The 17,930-nt window shown below is 47.7% G+C and overlaps 1 protein-coding gene and 1 non-coding gene across 3 annotated transcripts in view; one reads left to right on the top strand and one right to left on the bottom strand.

Annotated features, from left to right (window-relative positions):
* The window catches only part of HHAT (hedgehog acyltransferase), a 362,562-nt gene that overhangs the window by 29,035 nt on the left and 315,597 nt on the right, over window positions 1–17,930 (top strand). For both annotated transcript variants that reach the window (XM_040263100.1, XM_040263101.1), the window contains exon 3: window positions 3,840–3,907. In XM_040263100.1, coding sequence (XP_040119034.1) covers window positions 3,840–3,907 — 68 coding nt within the window. The remainder of the gene's footprint in view (window positions 1–3,839; window positions 3,908–17,930) is intronic.
* LOC120880699 lies at window positions 17,316–17,430 on the bottom strand. The gene has a single exon (XR_005725101.1). It is a non-coding gene; the product is annotated as a U5 spliceosomal RNA (small nuclear RNA).

The following is a 17,930-nucleotide window of genomic DNA, read 5'->3' on the forward strand; positions in this document are numbered from 1 at the left end:
CTTTAAGTGAACAGTTTACACCGGCCCTTAAAATGCAGATCTTTTCAGTAGGTGGAATGGGGCTTTGGTGTATCCTTTTGTCAGGCGGTGGTTGGTGGTGGAGGGCTGGGGGAGAATCAACAGCAGACTTAATATTGAGCACTCAGCTGTCTAAAGTGCTTCATTTCTGTGCTCTCGGGCAGTTCTGTACAGCACTGAACTTTGGGAAGTGGAACCAGGGCATCTAGAAGAAAGGGCTGGCTCTGCTCACAGTCAGGCCTGTGTGGTGTGGAGAAAAATCACTCAGCCAAAGAAAGCTGGTTTCTGTTTGCAGTGTACTTTTGCTTAAAAGAGTGTGAAAGGGTGTTGCTCAGTTGTATCCGACTCTTTGCGACCCCATGGACTGTAACCCACCAGGCCCCTCTGTCCATGGAATTCTCCAGGCAAGGATGCTGGAGTGGGTTGCCATGCCCTCCTCCAGAAGGTCTTCCCAACCCAAAGATTTAACCCAGGTCGCCTACATTGCAGGCAGATTCTTTACCATCTGAGCTATGAGGGAAGCCCTGAAGAATGTGTGAGTTACAGTGAAATCTCTTGCCCAGGAGGTCCCTCATCCAAGAAAGTAGAATCAGAGAAGTTCTAAGGGCCATCACTGTTTTCCAGAAGGAGCTCCTGCTGCAGCTGGTCAGCTTCCATTCTCCTAGGTCAGCTGAATTCTATAGCAATGCATTTCAGCTAAATCAAGACCGTCTGGAGACAGTGATCACCAAAGTATCACGGATGGATTTATGTTGTAATGTATGTCATACAGCGTTCGTTTGTGTCGAGAAATCAGACAAGGGTGACTATAGGGTAAGGGAATTAGAGAAGGTTCTTTTTCTTCAGAAAAAGAACGAGACCAGCACTTTCTAGGAACCTTTAATGAAGTGAGAAGGGGCAGCTGTCAGATTTGTGAATACTAATCAGTATTAGAGCTGCAGCACTAACCCAAGAAAAGAGTAAGTTCAGTTCAGTTCAGTTCAGTCGCTCAGTCGTGTCCGACTCTTTGCGACCCCATGAATTGCAGCACGCCAGGCCTCCCTGTTCATCACCATCTCCCGGAGTTCACTCAGACTCATGTCCATCGAGTCCGTGATGCCATCCAGCCATCTCATCTTCGGTCGTCCCCTTCTTCTCCTGCCCCCAATCCCTCCCAGCATCAGAGTCTTTTCCAATGAGTCAACTCTTCTCATGAGGTGGCCAAAGTACTGGAGTTTCAGCTTCAGCATCATTCCTTCCAAAGAAATCCCAGGGCTGATCTCCTTCAGAATGGACTGGTTGGATCTCCTTGCAGTCCAAGGAACTCTCAAGAGTCTTCTCCAACACCATAGTTCAAAAGCATCAATTTTTCGGCGCTCAGCCTTCTTCACAGTCCAACTCTGTATATATAGGCATATATGAGGAACTCTGCTGTCTTAAGGGGGCCTGTTCTTCTCCAAGGTGGTTCGGAGTAGTGCTCTCTTAAACGTCTGCCGCAAGGAATTCTGGAGATCAGCCAGAGGCTGGACCGGCTGGGAGCTGGGCGTAATCAACCTTAATGTTTCCATTTTTTTCTTCGGGTGAGAGAGTTCTTTGTTTTGCACAGAATGGTGGGAAGGACCCGGAGGGGAGTCTTAACTCCAGGCTATTTTGAGCCTCGTTTCCTTCAGTGACTGGTAGGAATTCTCCAAAAGCTGAGGGAGGATTTTGGTCTAGGACGATACTGTCCTGGCCGTAGTCACAGGTGAGCTCCTGGGATGTGGCTGCTTCAGATTGAGACGTGCTTTAAGGATAATGTGTCCATGGAGTTTTGAAGAATTAGGAAGAAAAAGGAATGTGTAATTGTTTAGCGTTGATTCCATGTTGAAATAATATTTGGATATATTGGGATAAATAAGATATATCGAAATTAATTTCACCTTAAATTTTTGTCTTTTTTTTTTCTTTTTACGGTGTGGCTACTAAAAATGTTAAAATTATAAATATGTTTCACATAGTATTTCAGTTGGACAGTGGCAGGACAGGGTTTCATCTTGATTCTCTTGTCTGCATACGATTCCTTTTTTCCCCACTAGAGGGCGATGTGTCCTAACCTGGGGGTGTCTGGCGCTTCCTGCTGACACTTCAACGCTTTGGAATGTACCCTTAGAAGAAAAGAACTCCAATTTTTTGCTTTGTTTCAATTCTGCGTAATTCTGATGTTTCTGGAGGTTGCACTTTGTAGGAAAGTGAAACCGAAAGAGAGGAGGCAAGAAAGCAGAGAGGTCTTGCCCCTTCTTACTGATAGCGTTCCGAGGGACTTGCTGCTGTGTTGGGTTGCTGCAGTTTGCAGCAGGTGGTTCTGGGTTGGTGTCCTGGGACTTGAGTCTGTGCACACCACCACACACATATACGTACCCAATGTGGCACGTGTGCAGCTGCAGCAGGAAGGACCGGGGCAACCACACATGGCCACGCCACCTCCTGCACCTCGTGGAATTCACTGTGAGCTGACCTAGAGCTGGCACCTGGGGGCCCCTGGGCCCAGTGCTCCGTGCGCCTCCTTTTCTGTCTTCCCTGGAGGTAGTGCTGCCTGCGCTTGGAGGCTGGAGCTGCTGTTCGAGTGTGTGTGTACATCTGCCCTTTGACCCTACTCCGAAACCAGCATCATTTCAGGATTACGAAGTCAGGTTTCCTTTGATCTTTCTTGGTTCTCCCTCGTGGTCTTCTGTGTTTTTTGTTTGTTTGTTGGTCTGATAAGAACTGGATTTTTTTTTTTCTTGTCTATGCAGTCTGTGCCCTTTTGGTCGATCTCAGCCATCTCTGGAGGCTTCATCACTGCCCTTATACCGAGGACTTTTCTGTCTTTCCCTCCAGCTGAGGCACTCTTTTGAGCTCCATCCATGCCCATCCAGCTGCCTATTAGATATCACGTGTGTGTGTGTGTGTGTGTGTGTGTGTGTATGTGTGAGGTAGTTGCTCAGTCGTGTCTCACTCTCTGACCCATGGATTGTAGCCCACCAGGCTCCTCTGTCCCTGGGATTCTTCAGTAAAGAGTACTGGAGTGGGTTGCCATTCCCTTCTCCAAGGGGAAGGGAGTTGAACCCAGGTCTCCTGCACTGCAGGCAGACCCCTTACCATCTGAGCCACCAGGGGGCCCAGATAGACACCCGGAGAGATCAGTCACTTAGACCCCAGATCCAGCCCCCGCAGCTGAGTGTCCTCACCTCCCACACACGGCGTTCATCAGCATCGTAATTTCTTACTGCTTGTTTGTGTCTTTTACCCAGGATACAGCAAATCCCAGGAGGGCAGTAGCCATGCCGCTCATGTTCTGCTTCCTTCCTACTGTTTCACACTGTGCCTAGTTATTGTTCATTTTTAAACATTATTTGAATGAAAGTTTAAAAATATTTTCTGTTTTAAACCAATTGTACTGTTCATTTATAAGCATATGTATTACCATTATATAATTCCATCAGTTATCTTGTTAACATTATGCGATAGGCTGTGATCACCATCATTTTGTGCCATGATCTGTTCAAAAACTTTTTTTTACCATCTGTGCAAGTGAGGCATTTGCCCTCATCCCTCCTGTGGTCCCCTGCGCCGGGAACTTTCCCTCTTGATCCCTCTCCTTTTGTGACCCTTATGGCAAGTTAAAGGGACATTGCCATCAGCCCCTCGTTTTTCCGGGAACCGAGGTCACAGAAATGAAGGAGTGTGACATGTCTCCATGCCTGTAGCTCAGTCCAGAGGCAGCTTTTCCAGGCTGTATGCCGGTTTCTTTTAATGCCTCTCCTATTAAACCAACCCAGTTTTATTTAGATTTGTTGACTAACAGACCCTGTTTTTCTTGTCAGAACATGAAGAGGAACTGGACCGAGAATTTGACCTGGAGACTGGCACTTTATTCGGAGGATTAAAGAAGGTACAAAGTGGATCAATGATAAAACCTTTCCAGTTTTCAAACCTGATCTCGATATTTTGCATCACTTTTGTATTTGGCGTTGGCCCAGGCATGGTACTCAGCAGCAACTGGAAATTAAATACCTTTCTTGTTGAAAAAGGTATGAGCACACGACGTGGAGTATGGGCATTCTGCACGCTCTATCTTTATGTTGCCTCATGTTCTCCTCCCAGAATACTAGACATGTGGATCAGTATCCAATTTCCCTTTTGTAAAGATCAGAAAGTTCCTTCCTGATCTAGCCATACAGTAAGTCCCCTACATATGACCCTTCAAGCTGCAAACTTTCAAAGATGCCAGCTTGTGTTGGCATGTCGAATCATGCAAGTTAGTGCACATGTCTGTAAGAATCCTGTAAGATTAAAAAAATGTTTTCTCTATTTCTGTTTGTTTTTTTTTATATATTATTTGTGTGAAAAGTATTATAAACCTATTATAATGCAGTACTGTATAGCCAGTTGTGTTAGTTGGGTACCCAGGCTAGCTTTGTTGGGCTTGCGAACAAATTGTATTCATGTGCACACTCTTGGAATGAAACTTGTTCACATCTAGGGACCTGGACACTCCCTGTGCAAACTGTGGGTAACTATAGACCTGCTTCCTTCCTGCCTCTAGTGGCCCTGGCCATCCTGCAGGGTGTGCTGGGCATCGCCCGCCCCTCTGCCTCCTGGTTTCATGGCAGCAGCAGGCTGGCTCACTTCCCCCTCCTCTGCAGCTCATTGTGCCTGCTTAGACAGCAGGCAGGGTGGCTGCCGTTGCTTTCCCAGAGGTGACAGGTAGCGCTTCTGCTGGTGGCAAGGCAAGCGAGAGTCAGCATCGTCAACCTTCTGGTTCCAGCTGGTCTGGGGTCTCCGTGCTTGCGGGCAGCACAGTTACCTTCTTCCACCAGGTGGGGGTTTCAGTATCTGCAAAACAGCTCGAAAGATACGGCTCAGACTCCCTTATAGACTTTGTGAAGAAACGGGAGGTCCTTGACTTTGTCTAGTGGGTAAACTATTATTGTTTTGCCTTGTTTGACTTTCCTTTGTTTTTTTGCATTTTTCTCACGTCTCTGATTAGACTTATTCTCTGGCTAAAGCTTTCCTACAGACAAGAGGCAGGCGGAGGGCATGGGATGCAGGGAGGGGTTGGTCCTGGGAAGGCCCACAGGGTCCTGCTCTGGTTACAGTGGGAGCTAGTCCTTGCGAGCGCCTTGAATCTACTTTTTAGAAATTTGCTGCGATTGGGTTTCTTGCAAGAGAAAAAAATGGTGACAGTTTTTTCTTTGTTAAATTTTAGAGTCATCATTCAGACATTTGAGATAATAATGAATTGTTTGCTGGGGGCAAAAATAAGTAAACTCATTTTAGACTAAGAGACTTTTCCTATGAGAAGCTGAAGGAGGATCAGGCCCCACGGATTTCACTGTTGTAGGCTCAGCCCCCCTGGCTGTTGCTGTTGGTACCTCTGGACAAAGGGCCCTTGTCTGCACTGACTTCCCAGCTCCCGCCATTCCCACCACTCCGTCACATTCAGCTGCTTGACTTCCTGCCCAGGCTTTAGAGTCCTGGGGATGTGACCTCTTCTGTGCGTTCTTTGTGACAGGCCCCTGTGATGGGCACGGTCAGTGGGTGTCAGCATTCAGGCCGACTTTGCCTTTGGGGAAAAGTGTGCAAGGCACAGGGAAAAGCTCCAAGTTCAGTGCAGTCGCTCAGTCGTGTCCGACTCTCTGCGGCCCCATGGACCGCAGCACACCAGGCCTCCCTGTCCATCACCAACTCCCGGAGCTTGCTCAGACTCGTGTCCATCGAGTTGGTGATGCCATCCAACCGTCTCATCCTCTGTCATCCCCTTCTCCTCCTGCCCTCAATCTTTCCCAGCATCAGGGTCTTTTCCAGTGAGTCAGTTCTTTGCATCAGGTGGCCAAAGTATTGGAGTTTCAGCTTTTCAGTGAACCTAAAACGTTCCAAGTTTCCAAATTTCTATTCTGAAAGGTCTCTGTCCTTCTGTCCGGCTGGCCATCGTCTGTCCGTTCATTTGATGCTGTTGAGCCCCTCTTAGCCTCATCTTTCTGTGTCTCGTTACCCTGCATAGGGGGTGGGTAGTTTGGGGTCCTAGAATGTAGAGGGAAAGTGATGAGTCAGGGTGGGTCACCAACAGACAAAGGAAAATTGATTCTGTGTGCTTGGTGAAGACCATGAAATAGACCCAGGGGCCATGTGTAGCAACAGGAGGTCCACTGGTGTTTGCTAAAAGTCTCATTTCAGCTAAAATAAAAGCCCATTTGGCTCTGAGTATTCCCTTTGGAGGTTATGGGAGGGGACAAGCAAATGCTATTCTGATCCAAATTCTAATAAAAAGACAGTATTAGGTGTGACTAGAAATGGTGAACTTTGGAAGGGAGTTTTCATGTCCTTTAAATATCACCAGACCTCAGCACTGCTGGCATCCACTGTTGTAGATGGTGGGCAGGGTGGGAGGTGGGGAGCTGTTCTGTAACTTGTAAGGTGTTGAGCTGCATCCTTGGATTCTGGATGCCCGGAGTCCCTGCTGCTCCAAATCAAGACAGTTGCTAGTGGCTTCAGGCATTGCTGCATGTCCCCTAAGGACAAAACTGCGTGTCTTTGTGAACAGCCGCTGCAGTAACAGGGAAGGGCTCTGTCCTGCTGATTCGGCCGTTTCTTCCCTTTGCTCCTCCAGTTTCCTCCTCTGGCTCAGGCCTCACCTCTTCCCTTTCAGGTCTGCGCTCACTCCTGTGTCTCCTGTCGTGGAATTTTTACCTGGACCTCTAAACTGGGCTTCATGCTCATAGTTCCCGGCACTTCTCTGCCTCTCTTTGTATCACCTTCCACAAATGCAGATTTTAATGAATGTGTTTCTGTGCACAAGCCCATATGGGGTGCTGGGGACACAGCAGTGAGCCAGACAGACAAGGCTCCGGTCCCAGGGTCTCCTACTGGGGACAGACCGACCATAAGTAAAGAAATAAACGTGACAGCCACAGACTGAGCTAAATGATATGAAGGAAGTGAGCAGGGTGATATGCACTAGTGCCTTGGATCCCATCTTTACACTATTATGATAAGTATATTTGTACAACTTTTGTCTTGTATTATCCATCCTCTGCCAGACTGTGAGTCCCACAGGGCAGGGCTGGGATTTAATCAATCCTATATCTTCAGCACCTGGAACAAAGTTGGTGAGTATTTTACTGAATTTAACTGCAGGAAAGAGTGAGGAACACCATGCCAGACTGCACCATTGGAGTAAAATGTGTCAGTCCTAAGGGCACCTAAACAGATGCATAGGTAAACACTAGGTGGGACAGCGTTGACAGTCAGAACAGTGAGGCACCCCTGCGGGCACAGCTGGCGCCCCCCTGCTTCTGGGAGAGGAGGACGACCTTTAGCTGAGCGCCTCAGAACGGGCGGGCTTGGCAAGGTCCCCAGTAGCGAAGATGTTCTTCCAGAGGAAGAACTGTTTTTGGAAAGGGGATGAGTGTGTTAGGGTGATGGTGACTCAAAGCGAAGCTTTGGGATAGTGAAATGGTGTTGGGCCTGGCCACAGTCCCCCCAGTTGTTGCTTAATGGTAGAGTTTGGAGGATTGATTGTAGCCCAAACCAGGAATACCGCTGGGTCTTGTCATTCCATCAGAGTAAAGCTGCTTGCTTTCGCCAAGAGGCCAGGGGCGGTAGCTGCAGCTCTCATGGACTGTTGAGATTCCATATGCTGTGGTGTGTGCCTCCTGTTTTGTGACGTCTCTCCTTCCAGGCTTGGCAGTGCCTGCCCGCATGGGCCCCAGTGGCTTCCTGGAGCGGTCATGTGCAGGAGCCTGTGTGTGGTCAGGGGGGAGTCGAGCTCGACGCCTTTCCAGTTCTGGCCATCTGTCTTGGTGTTTGCTGGTTCCATTCCCACCACCCCCCCGACCCCCCGCCTAACATTCTTGCTCGATGTCCTAAGAATATAAAGAAGACATTTTAGTGGCTGTGTTTCTTGCTTGGTGTCTCCAGATAGTAGGCTCTGAATCAACTGATCATTCGTGAATGAAGCTCTATGTTGGGCTGTGTTGTCATGAATTTTTTTCCCTTTATATTTATTTCTGATTCAAGATAGTTGGCATAATGGAAAGAGCACAGGTTTGGGGTTGGATGGACTTGAGTTTAAACTGCAGTTTGCTCCATTTTGGAATATGGGCATAGGAGGTCTCGTTGTAGAGAAAGAGATAATGGATATAAAACACCCAGCATGGGGACTTCGCTGGTGGGCTCTAAGACTCTGCTGTCGATGTAGGGGGCCCAGGTTCAATCCCTGGATGGGGAACTAGATTCCACATGCCACATGACACAGTGAAGATCAGATATCCTGAGTGCTGCAACTAAGACCTAACACAGCTAAATAAATATTAAAAAATATAAAAAACCCACCCAGCTTGTACGTGCTTGGTACAGAGTAGACCCCCAGTCCATGCTGTGGTCATCATTTTGTCCTTCCATGGTTGATGACATGCTTGCTTTAGAGCTAGGATTTGTTGATTCCCCCCTCTCTAGCAAGGAGATAATGTTCTACAGAGGAACATTTCAATCTAGAAGGAGGTGGTTGCTACTGAAAGGAGCTCTCCAAAGCCTGATATATTAAGAAGGATTTTGCATGTAATCAATTACAATTCTTGCATGTAATCAATTACTCATTTCTTTCCCGAGGACACCTCTTCCTGTGAAAGTTCTGAAACTGGGGCCCTCTTGTAAATAAGTTCTTTCAGAAGTAAAATCAGAGTGGAATTTTCAGTGCCTGCCAGAAGGTTAGAAATAAAAGACAAGTCAGAGGAGGAAGCTTGACCACTAATGTCTTTGAATATTAAGAGAGAAAAGGTGTTTCTGAAGTAAAGATACAATTTTTAGCTACTCAAGTTTTATCCATCAAAATTTTAACATTCAGTTACTTATAAACTGGTTTATATTTTGATACCCCCCCCCCCCCAAAACCCAGAAAGCTCTGTGCTGAATCATTTAACAAATATTCCTTGAGTGGCTACTGTGTAAGAGGCTTCCAGGCTGGGTACTGGGAGGCTGTGACCTTCCAGGCTCTGTCTCTGTCCTCCCTGGGCCTTAGAGGTAAGTGATGTAACCACTCACCAGGCATGGAGAAACAGAAGCTGCCTGTCACCCAGATGCACGGGGATCAGAGGTGAGGTATTGGGGAAAGATGGGAAAGAAGGGAATAGCAGGCATAGAGACTGGATTTCAGAGAGTCAGTCACCTGGCTGGGAGGTCGCATGTGAGAGGAAGAAATGATACAAGATAGAGGCTGGAGCATAAAGGCCATCGGGTCCCGTATGTGGAGTCTAGACTGTATTCAGAAGCAGAGGATGGTTACTTCAGGGAGTGAGGGCATTGGCGTTTCTTCTGAGGCCTCTCTCAGGAGCCCTGTGCTTTCCCTGCCTTGCCTGTCCCTCCTGATCTATCCCACCCAGAGTTTGCATATCCCTGGAGTTAACATTCTGGAATGTAGATCTCAGGCTTGTGTGCTAAGTTGCTTCAGTCGTGTCTGACTCTTTACAACCCTGTGGCCTGTAACCCTTCAGGCTCCTCTGTCCACGGGATTCTTCAGGCAAGAATACTGGAGTGGGTAGCCATGCCCTCCTCCAAGGGGATCTTCCTGATCCAGGGATTGAACCTGCCACTCTTAAATCTCCTGTATTGGCAGGCGGGGTCTTTACCACTAGCCCCAATGGTGCTCAGAACCCACGCACTGCTCCCCATTTCTTACCATGTCAAGCCCATGCTCTGAGGCTGACATTCAGCCCCTTTCCATTTGTCCACTGGCCCGGCCTTGCTCCAGCAGCCTCAGCTCCTGTGTGGTCCCTCTGAGCTTCCAAGTAACAGGACCGTCTGACATTCCCCAGGGACCTCTTGATGTTCCTCCCTGTGATCTTCATGCTAGAGGAGCAGCCCGTGGCACCTTTCCTGATGCCGCTTCCTGGCTCGTCCCCCTGCTGGCGTGGGTTTCTCCCTCCCACGAGCTCCATTCCTACGACTCCTTCCCGAGCCGGTGTTACACATTTATTGATGTGACTGCACCGGCTCTTCGCTGCGGGGCGTGTGGGTCTGTAGTTGCCGCACGTGAACCCTTGCGGGATCCAGCTCCCCGGGGAGGGGTTGAACGCAGGCCTCCTGCACCGGGAGCACAGAGTCTTAGCCGCCGGACCACCAGGGAAGTCCCTCTTTTAGACATAGGAGGATCTTTCATCTCTGCCTGACACAGAGTGGGCATTCAGGAGTGGCTGTTGGAAGGTGGACACGCCTGGCTGGTCGGGACTTGCTGTGCAGGGACACTGGTCCCTTGGCAATGTTTGCCGAGTTCCACGTGTCTAACGTCTGGCGGGTTTAGACAGTGTAGGCCTTCCCTCATTTTTCCTTAAGCTGTAGCTCCTCAAAGACAATTCTGGTGTGCTGGCTATGTCTCTGCCTCCCTCCATCATATGGGGACAGATTAATAAGTGGTTTGGCTGTGCATGTGAATTTTCAGCCTGTCCTTATTATCAGAAAATTGGATTTTACGCAGCTTTGCCCTTTCACAGAGGGGCTGCTCAACAGAGGCAGAGTCCTGTGTCCTGTGCCAGCCCAGGAAGAGAGAGAAGGGGCTGGGGGGTCTCCAAATGGTGGGGGGGGGCAACCCACGGACTAGTGATGGGAGAAAGGGCCCCGAGCACATGTTGGGCTTGAGTCCTTCTCATCAACACAGAGAACTCCTGCCCTTAACCTGCCAGCGCACCGTCTCTCGTCTAGTCTCACCCCCACCCGCCGCGGGATGTCCTTGATGTGTCGGAGATTTGCAGCCAGGCGGGGGAAAGAGTGAGGCAGCAGTGATTTCCCGGGGAGGACGGGAAAGGGAGGCTCTGCCTTGTGTAAAAATAGGGTCTGCAGTGCCGACGGATAAACATCAGATTTGCGTCATTAGCTCAGCCGCTAAGTCCCCTGCTCAGCCCTCCTCTCTTTTTTCATATCTTCTAGCTTGTGGAAAATATGATTTATTTCATTCAAAGGTTCTTGAAGGAGCCAGGAGAAGATAAGGTGAAGTTAGAACCAAGGGTTTAGCCCTGCAGAACTAGAAGATCAGGGGTGGGCGGGTGTGTGTGTGTGTGTGTGTGTGTGTGTGTGTGTGTAAGAGAGAGAGGTTCTCCATGAATACTTAGTAACATCTTGAGGTGGTGATATAGATTTGGAATTGTGAGAAATTTCTCAACCACAAACCAGTCAGTTTACGAATTCTTTGCTAACCAGCTGGTTTGCGGTAGGTTCTGTGGGCTGAGGGAAGTGAGAAGCATGGTTCCTCTCCTCAGGAAGCTTATACTCCACCCAAGAACACCAGGCTGCCGTGTCCTTTTTGTAAGAAGGATGATGTTCTGGTTATTTAACCAAGGGCAGCAGTGTCCGTCAAGCTGCAGAGACAGCAGGTGTACACAGCTAGGACGACCGGCCCTATTTGTCTGTCCTGCCTGAAAATTAGCACTTGCATTACCTTTTCCAGAGTATTTCTGTTTGTATGAGTGTCTCGGGTTGGTATGTTCCTGTGTGCTGAGTCACTTCATTAGTGTCTGACCCTTTGTGACCCCGTGGACCGTAGCCCGCCACGCTCCTCTGTCCATGAGATTCTCCAGGCAAGCGTACTGGAGTGGGTTGCCGTGCCCTCCTCCAGGGGATCTTCCCGACCTAGGGATCGAACCTGTGTCTCTTACGTCTCCCTGCATTGGCAGGTGGGTTCTTTACCACTGGTGCCAGCTGGGAAGTATACTGGTTGGTAAAGCCAAAAGTTTCTGGGAGAATTTCTAACCTTGGAGTGAGAGGGAGGGTTTCCTGGAGGAGGTGCATCTGACCTGAACCTTGAACAGAAGGATTGTGTGTCACATTCTTTGGTTTCACTCTTTGTAGCTCCTGGTATTTGGAGGTGGGTGAGTTAAAATCTCTTCCGCTCCTACAGTCTCACGGCCAAGTGATACATCGGAAGGAAAGAGTCCAGATCTGAATTCTGCCACGTGTGCAAACATTTATTTAGTGACAGGTACAAAATCTGCCACTGAACCTGTTCTCTGTCTTGAGGTTCTCCAACAAGTACCTTGTAGGAAGGATTCATCTGAGCTTTGGCAGTTCTACTCTGTGGGCTGGAGCAGACACCCTGCTAGTCTGATGGAGGGGCAGAACTTTGAAGTGAAGGCTCAGAGAAGCATGGGAGGGAGTGTTAGGAGAAAGATGAGCTAGTAAACTCTCACATGCAGCTTTAGATACCAGTATTGAAATCGTTTGAATTGTGGCCTTGTCTGGAACTGAATTTCTGACTGGGCCATTCAGATGCTAGCTCAGACCTTGTGGAATGTGGATTCTGCATTTGGGCACTGTTAGCTTTAAGAACTGGGTGTTGTTTTTCAAATCCTAGAAGATGATGCCAGATGCCTCCTGAGAAATCTGTATACTGGTCAAGAAGCAACAGTTAGAACCTGACATGGAACAACGGACTGGTTCCAAATTAAGAAAGGAGTGTCAAAGTTGTATATTGTCACCCTACTTATTTAACTTATATGCAGAGTACATTATGTGAATTGCCAGGCTGGATGAAGCACAAGCTGGAATCAAGATTGCTGGGAGAAACATCAATAACCTCAGATATGCAGATGACACCACCCTTATGGCAGAAAGCAAAGAGGAACTGAAGAGCCTCTTGATGAAAGTGAAAGAGGAGAGTGAAGAGCTGGCTTAAAATTCAGTATGCAAAATACAAAGCTTATGGCATCCAGTCCCATCACTTCATGGCAAATAGATGGGGAAACAATGGAAACAGTGACAGACTTTATTTTCTTGGGTTCCACTGCAGATAGTGATTGCAGCCATGAAATTAAAAGACATTTGTTCTTTGGAAGAAAAGCTATGAGCAACCTAGATAGCATGTTAAAAAGCAGAGACATTACTTTGTCCGTCTAGTCAGTTCAGTTCAGTCGCTCAGTCATGTCCGATTCTTTGTGACCCCATGAATCACAGCACGCCAGGCCTCCCTGTCCATCACCAACTCCGGGAGTTCATTCAGACTCGCGTCCATCGAGTCCGTGATGCCATCCAGCCATCTCATCCTCTGTTGTCCCCTTCTTCTCCTGCCCCCAATCCCTCCCAGCATCAAAGTCTTTTCCAGTGAGTCAACTCTTTGAATGAGGTGGCCAAAGTACTGGAGTTTTAGCTTTAGCATCATTCTTTCCAAAGAAATCCCAGGGCTGATCTCCTTCAGAATGGACTGGTTGGATCTCCTTGCAGTCCAACGGACTCTCAAGAGTCTTCTCCAACACCACAGTTCAAAAGCATCAATTCTTTGGCGCTCTGCCTTCTTCACAGTCCAACTCTCACATCCATACATGACTACTAGAAAACCATAGTCTTGACTAGACGGACCTTAGTCAGCAAAGTAATGTCTCTGCTTTTGAATATGCTCTCTAGGTTGGTCATAACTTTTCTTCCAAGGAGTAAGCGTCTTTTAATTTCATGGCTGCAATCACCATCTGCAGTCATTTTGGAGCCCCCCAAAATAAAGTCTGACACTGTTTCCACTGTTTCCCCATCTGTTTCCCATGAAGTGATGGGACAGGATGCCATGATCTTCATTTTCTGAATGTTTAGATTTAAGCCAACTTTTTCACTCTCCTTTTTTACTTTCATTAAGAGGCTTTTTAGTTCCTCTTCACTTTCTGCCATAAGGGTGGTGTCATCTGCATATCTGAGGTTATTGATATTTCTCCTGGCAATCGGCTATGGTTTTTCCAGTAGCCGTGTATGGATGTAAGAGTTGGACTATAAAGAAAGCTGAGTGCCGAAAAATTGATGCTTTTGAACTGTGGTGTTGGAACAGATTCTTCAGAGTCCCTTGGACTGCAAGGAGATCCAACCAGTCCATCCTAAAGGAAATCAGTCCTGAACATTCATTGGAAGGACTGATGCTAAAGCTGAAGCTCCAATACTTTGGCTACTAGATTCGAAGAACTGACTCACTGGAAAAGACCCTGATGCTGGGAGAGATTGAAGGCAGGAGGAGAAGGAGACGACAGAGGATGAGATGGTTGGATGGCACCACCGACTTGATGGACATGAGTTTGAGTAAACTCTGGGAGTTGATGATGGACAGGGAAGCCTGGCGTGCTGCAGTCCTTGGGGTCACAAAGAATCAGACACAACTGCGCGACTGAACTGACTGATCTTCAAGAACAGTCCCTTGGGGTAGATGAGGTTGTTTACACAACACATCCTATGTGAGTGCTCCAACAGATGGGATTCGGAGGGTAGGAGGAGCAGAGTTCAGTGAGGCTCAGAGCTGAAATCTGGGGAGAGATGTGGGGGAGTGGGGAGAAGCAGAAACACTTCCTTCTCCCAGTACATCCCCTAAAAGTGGTGCCTGTCACCATTCTTAAGAAGGTTACTACCTTTTAAAATCATGACATGACAGATGATAAGTCTGTTAAAAAAGAAATTAGAAGCAGCCTCTGGATAATAGTTAGATCATGGGCCCGTGGGAGATGTGAAGGGTGGCATCTCTGTGTGCGGAACTGACTGAAGCTACTTTGAGGATCACAGTGGCTGCTGAAAAATTCAAGATAAGTGAGGGTTATTCCATCATAATTTTGCTCCTGGGTTTCATGAAGGCAGTTCTCCAGCTAAATTCAGTCACACGTGTAGACATTTGTTAGGCAAGCGGTGGAAACTGGTTCATACCTGTCTGTCTCATGGGCCCAATGAGGTCGTTTTAGGGGCTCCTTTTCTTTTAGAAGCCATCTCATGCGAAGAGTTGACTCATTGGAAAAGACTTTGATGCTGGGAGGGATTGGGGGCAGGAGGAGAAGGGGACGACAGAGGATGAGATGGCTGGATGGCATCACTGACTCGATGGTCGTGACTCTGAGTGAACTCCGGGAGTTGGTGATGGACAGAGAGGCCTGGCGTGCTGCGATTTATGGGGTCGCAAAGCGTCGGACACGACTGAGCGACTGAACTGAACTGAACTGAACCATGCATGGAGTGTTACTTCCACGGATATTTTTACTGAGTCTAAGCTCAACAGAGGATGAGATGGTTGGATGGTGTCACCGATTCAATGGGCATGAGTTTGGGTAAACTCTGGGAGTTAGTGATGAACAGGGAGGCTTGGCGTGCTGCCGTGCATAGGGTCGCAAACAGTCGGACACGACTGAGCAACTGAACAGAAGCGAAGCTCGCTTTGCTTGCAACATGTCAGGCCAATAAATCAGATAAGGTGTTGAGGCAAGGAATACAGCTTTATTCGGAAAGCTGGCAGGCTGAGAAGAGGGAAGCCTAAGGTCTCCAAGTAACCATCTTATCAGGCGCTGGATGCGTTTCTTTTGTAGAACTTGGAGGGGGAGGAGGTGAGGAAGCACAAAGGCCATTAATTCTGTAAGTCTTGGAATGGCCATCCTGGGGGAGGAGATGTGTTTCTTATTTCTTGCAGCCATTCATAGGTGTAGAGAGGTTCAGGGTGTTGCCCTGGATAAAAGAAAGGCATTTTGGTTTAACATTCAGGCAGAGGGCAAGGTTCCGGAGGCGCAGGCACACCATTTTGTACAGACAGGATCCTTTCAGTAAACAAAAGCAACAGGAAGCAAAGGTTAAAGTAAACACATGAAGTCAGATCTTATTCTTCCCTGTAACACTGTGACATGATGGACAGAGAAACAACCTGTTTGATGTCAGGTGCCCTGAAGTTCTCCAACTTGTAGATTCATGCAGGGCCTTTGAAGGGGTCCCCAGGGCCATCACTAAGAGTGTGTGTATATATATATATATTTTTTTTCAAATTACTTTAAAAAATTTTATTTTTAATCAAAAGATAATTGCTTTATAGAATTATGTTGGTTTCTGCCAAACATCAACGTGAATCAGCCATAGGTATACATATATCCCCTCCCTCTTGAAACCCCTGTTGGGGGGAGTGTGTGATTTCCTCCCTTATGTCTTGCTGCAGCTAAGATCTGAAATGTCGGACCAGTGTTACAGCTTGGTTACAGCTCCGTTTTATTCCAAAAAACATAGTACCCTTGAGGTGTGAGGGCAGGCCAACCTCAAAAAAGGAGAGGCTCAATATCGGCTCCTTTTTTTATATGTTTTGTCTCCTCCCCCGGAGCCTGCCCTGTGTAAACTGGGCTGGCCAGGAGGGCTGTTTGTTTCATCTGAGGTTCTCCCGGCCCCGAATCTTCTTAGGCTTTTTTTTTCTTTGTCTTCTGGCCACTGCCATTTTAAACTCCTTCCCTGGTAGTTCAGAGGTTAAAGCGTCTGCCTGCAATGCGGGAGACCTGGGTTCGATCCCTGGGTTGGGAAGATCCCCTGGAGAAGGAAATGGCAATCCACTCCAGTATTCTTGCCTGGAGAATCCTATGGACGGAGGAGCCTGGTGGGCTACAGTCCACGGGATCGCAAAGAGTCAGACACAACTGAGGGACTTCACTTTTCCTATTCTAGCGGCCCCGCCCCCCCCCCCCCCCCCCCCCCCCACCCCACCCCACCCCACCCCACCCCACCCATTTTAAATTAATTTTTAATTGAAAGATGATCACTTTGTAGAATAGTGTTGGTTTCTGCCAAATATCAACATGAGGTCAGCCATAGGTATACATATGTCCCCTATAAACCCCCCTGGGTAGGAGTTCCCTGAGTCATACCGCCAATACCCGTTGGCTGTACATTTTACATATGGTAATATAAGTTTCCATGTTAACCTCTCCATATCCCCCTGTGCTTGCACTCTTGACTTTGTATAGGGTAGAGAAGAGAAATGATTTTCAAGTTGCTTTAGTGTATCTGATAGGAATCACCAGTCACTGGCAAGTCCAGACTTTACCTGGTGTAACTCACGTGACTTAAACCTGTGATATTTTTACAGTTTTACAGATATTTTTACAGGACTTCCCTGGTGGCTCAGATGGTAAAGCGTCTGCCTACATTGCAGGAGACCCGGGTTTGATCCCTGGGTTGGGAAGATCCTCTGGAGAAGAGAATGGCAACCCACTCCAGGACTCTTGCCTGGAAAATCCCACAGACTGAGTCTGGACCATGGAGTTGAAAACAGTCAGACTGAGCGACTTCACTTCTGACAAACAAAAATACCCAATGGAGCCTTACTTTGTAAAGTTCATACTTAGAAATTCTCTTTTGGCGAATTTTCCTGGACCGGTTAGATTGTTGTTTCCTTCTCTGGGGGAAGTTTCCTGGCCAAGGATTGAACCCGGATCTCCTACCGTCTGAACCACCGGGAAAGCTCCAACTACATTGACTAAAACATAACGCTGAAAAACCCAAATCACAGTGCTATTCTTACTAAAAAGTGTTCTTTTTTTGGTACCATCAAAATCAGCCTTGCCGAAACAAGGCCTCAAAAAATTAGTTTAACTCAAGGTTGTTTCTCTCCACGGAAATCTTTAGTAAAAGGCGAAAGATTTATACGATTATGAAGAGAAACCAGAGTATACTGTTCGTTTGCTAAGCTTGCGCCTCCCAGTAACTGCAACTCCTACTTCGCTGATGGTGGTTTTGTATCCCAAGGGTTACTTCCTGCCTAAAGTTTAAACAAGGAATTGTGTAAGCGAACTTCTCATAGTTAGAAATGTTGAGCTGAAAAAAAATGTTATTTTAAGCCTGAAGAGATTGTACTCTGCAGGGTATGATGGGTATGCAAATGAGAAGTCTGAGTCATCAACTTCCCGGCAACACCTTCATCTTCATAGCTGTACCTCTGGAGCTGCCACTAGGGGGCGAAGCAGAGGTCCACGTGGCTGGGCGCTCAACCTCCTCGTGGTTCAAGCACAGAAACCGCAGGTTTTCTAAATTGTGTATTGTGACTTCGAATGTGCTTCTTTTCCTTTTCTTCCGCTATCAGCAGAGTTAAAATACAGAACCAGGAAGAACTCCCTGCTCCCTATAAAGAGAATCATACGGTGTGTAACCTTTTGAGACTGGCTCTCTTCCCG

Source organism: Oryx dammah, unplaced genomic scaffold (assembly GCF_014754425.2).
Source record: "Oryx dammah isolate SB20612 unplaced genomic scaffold, SCBI_Odam_1.1 HiC_scaffold_21, whole genome shotgun sequence".
NCBI classification, from domain to species: Eukaryota; Metazoa; Chordata; class Mammalia; order Artiodactyla; family Bovidae; genus Oryx; species Oryx dammah.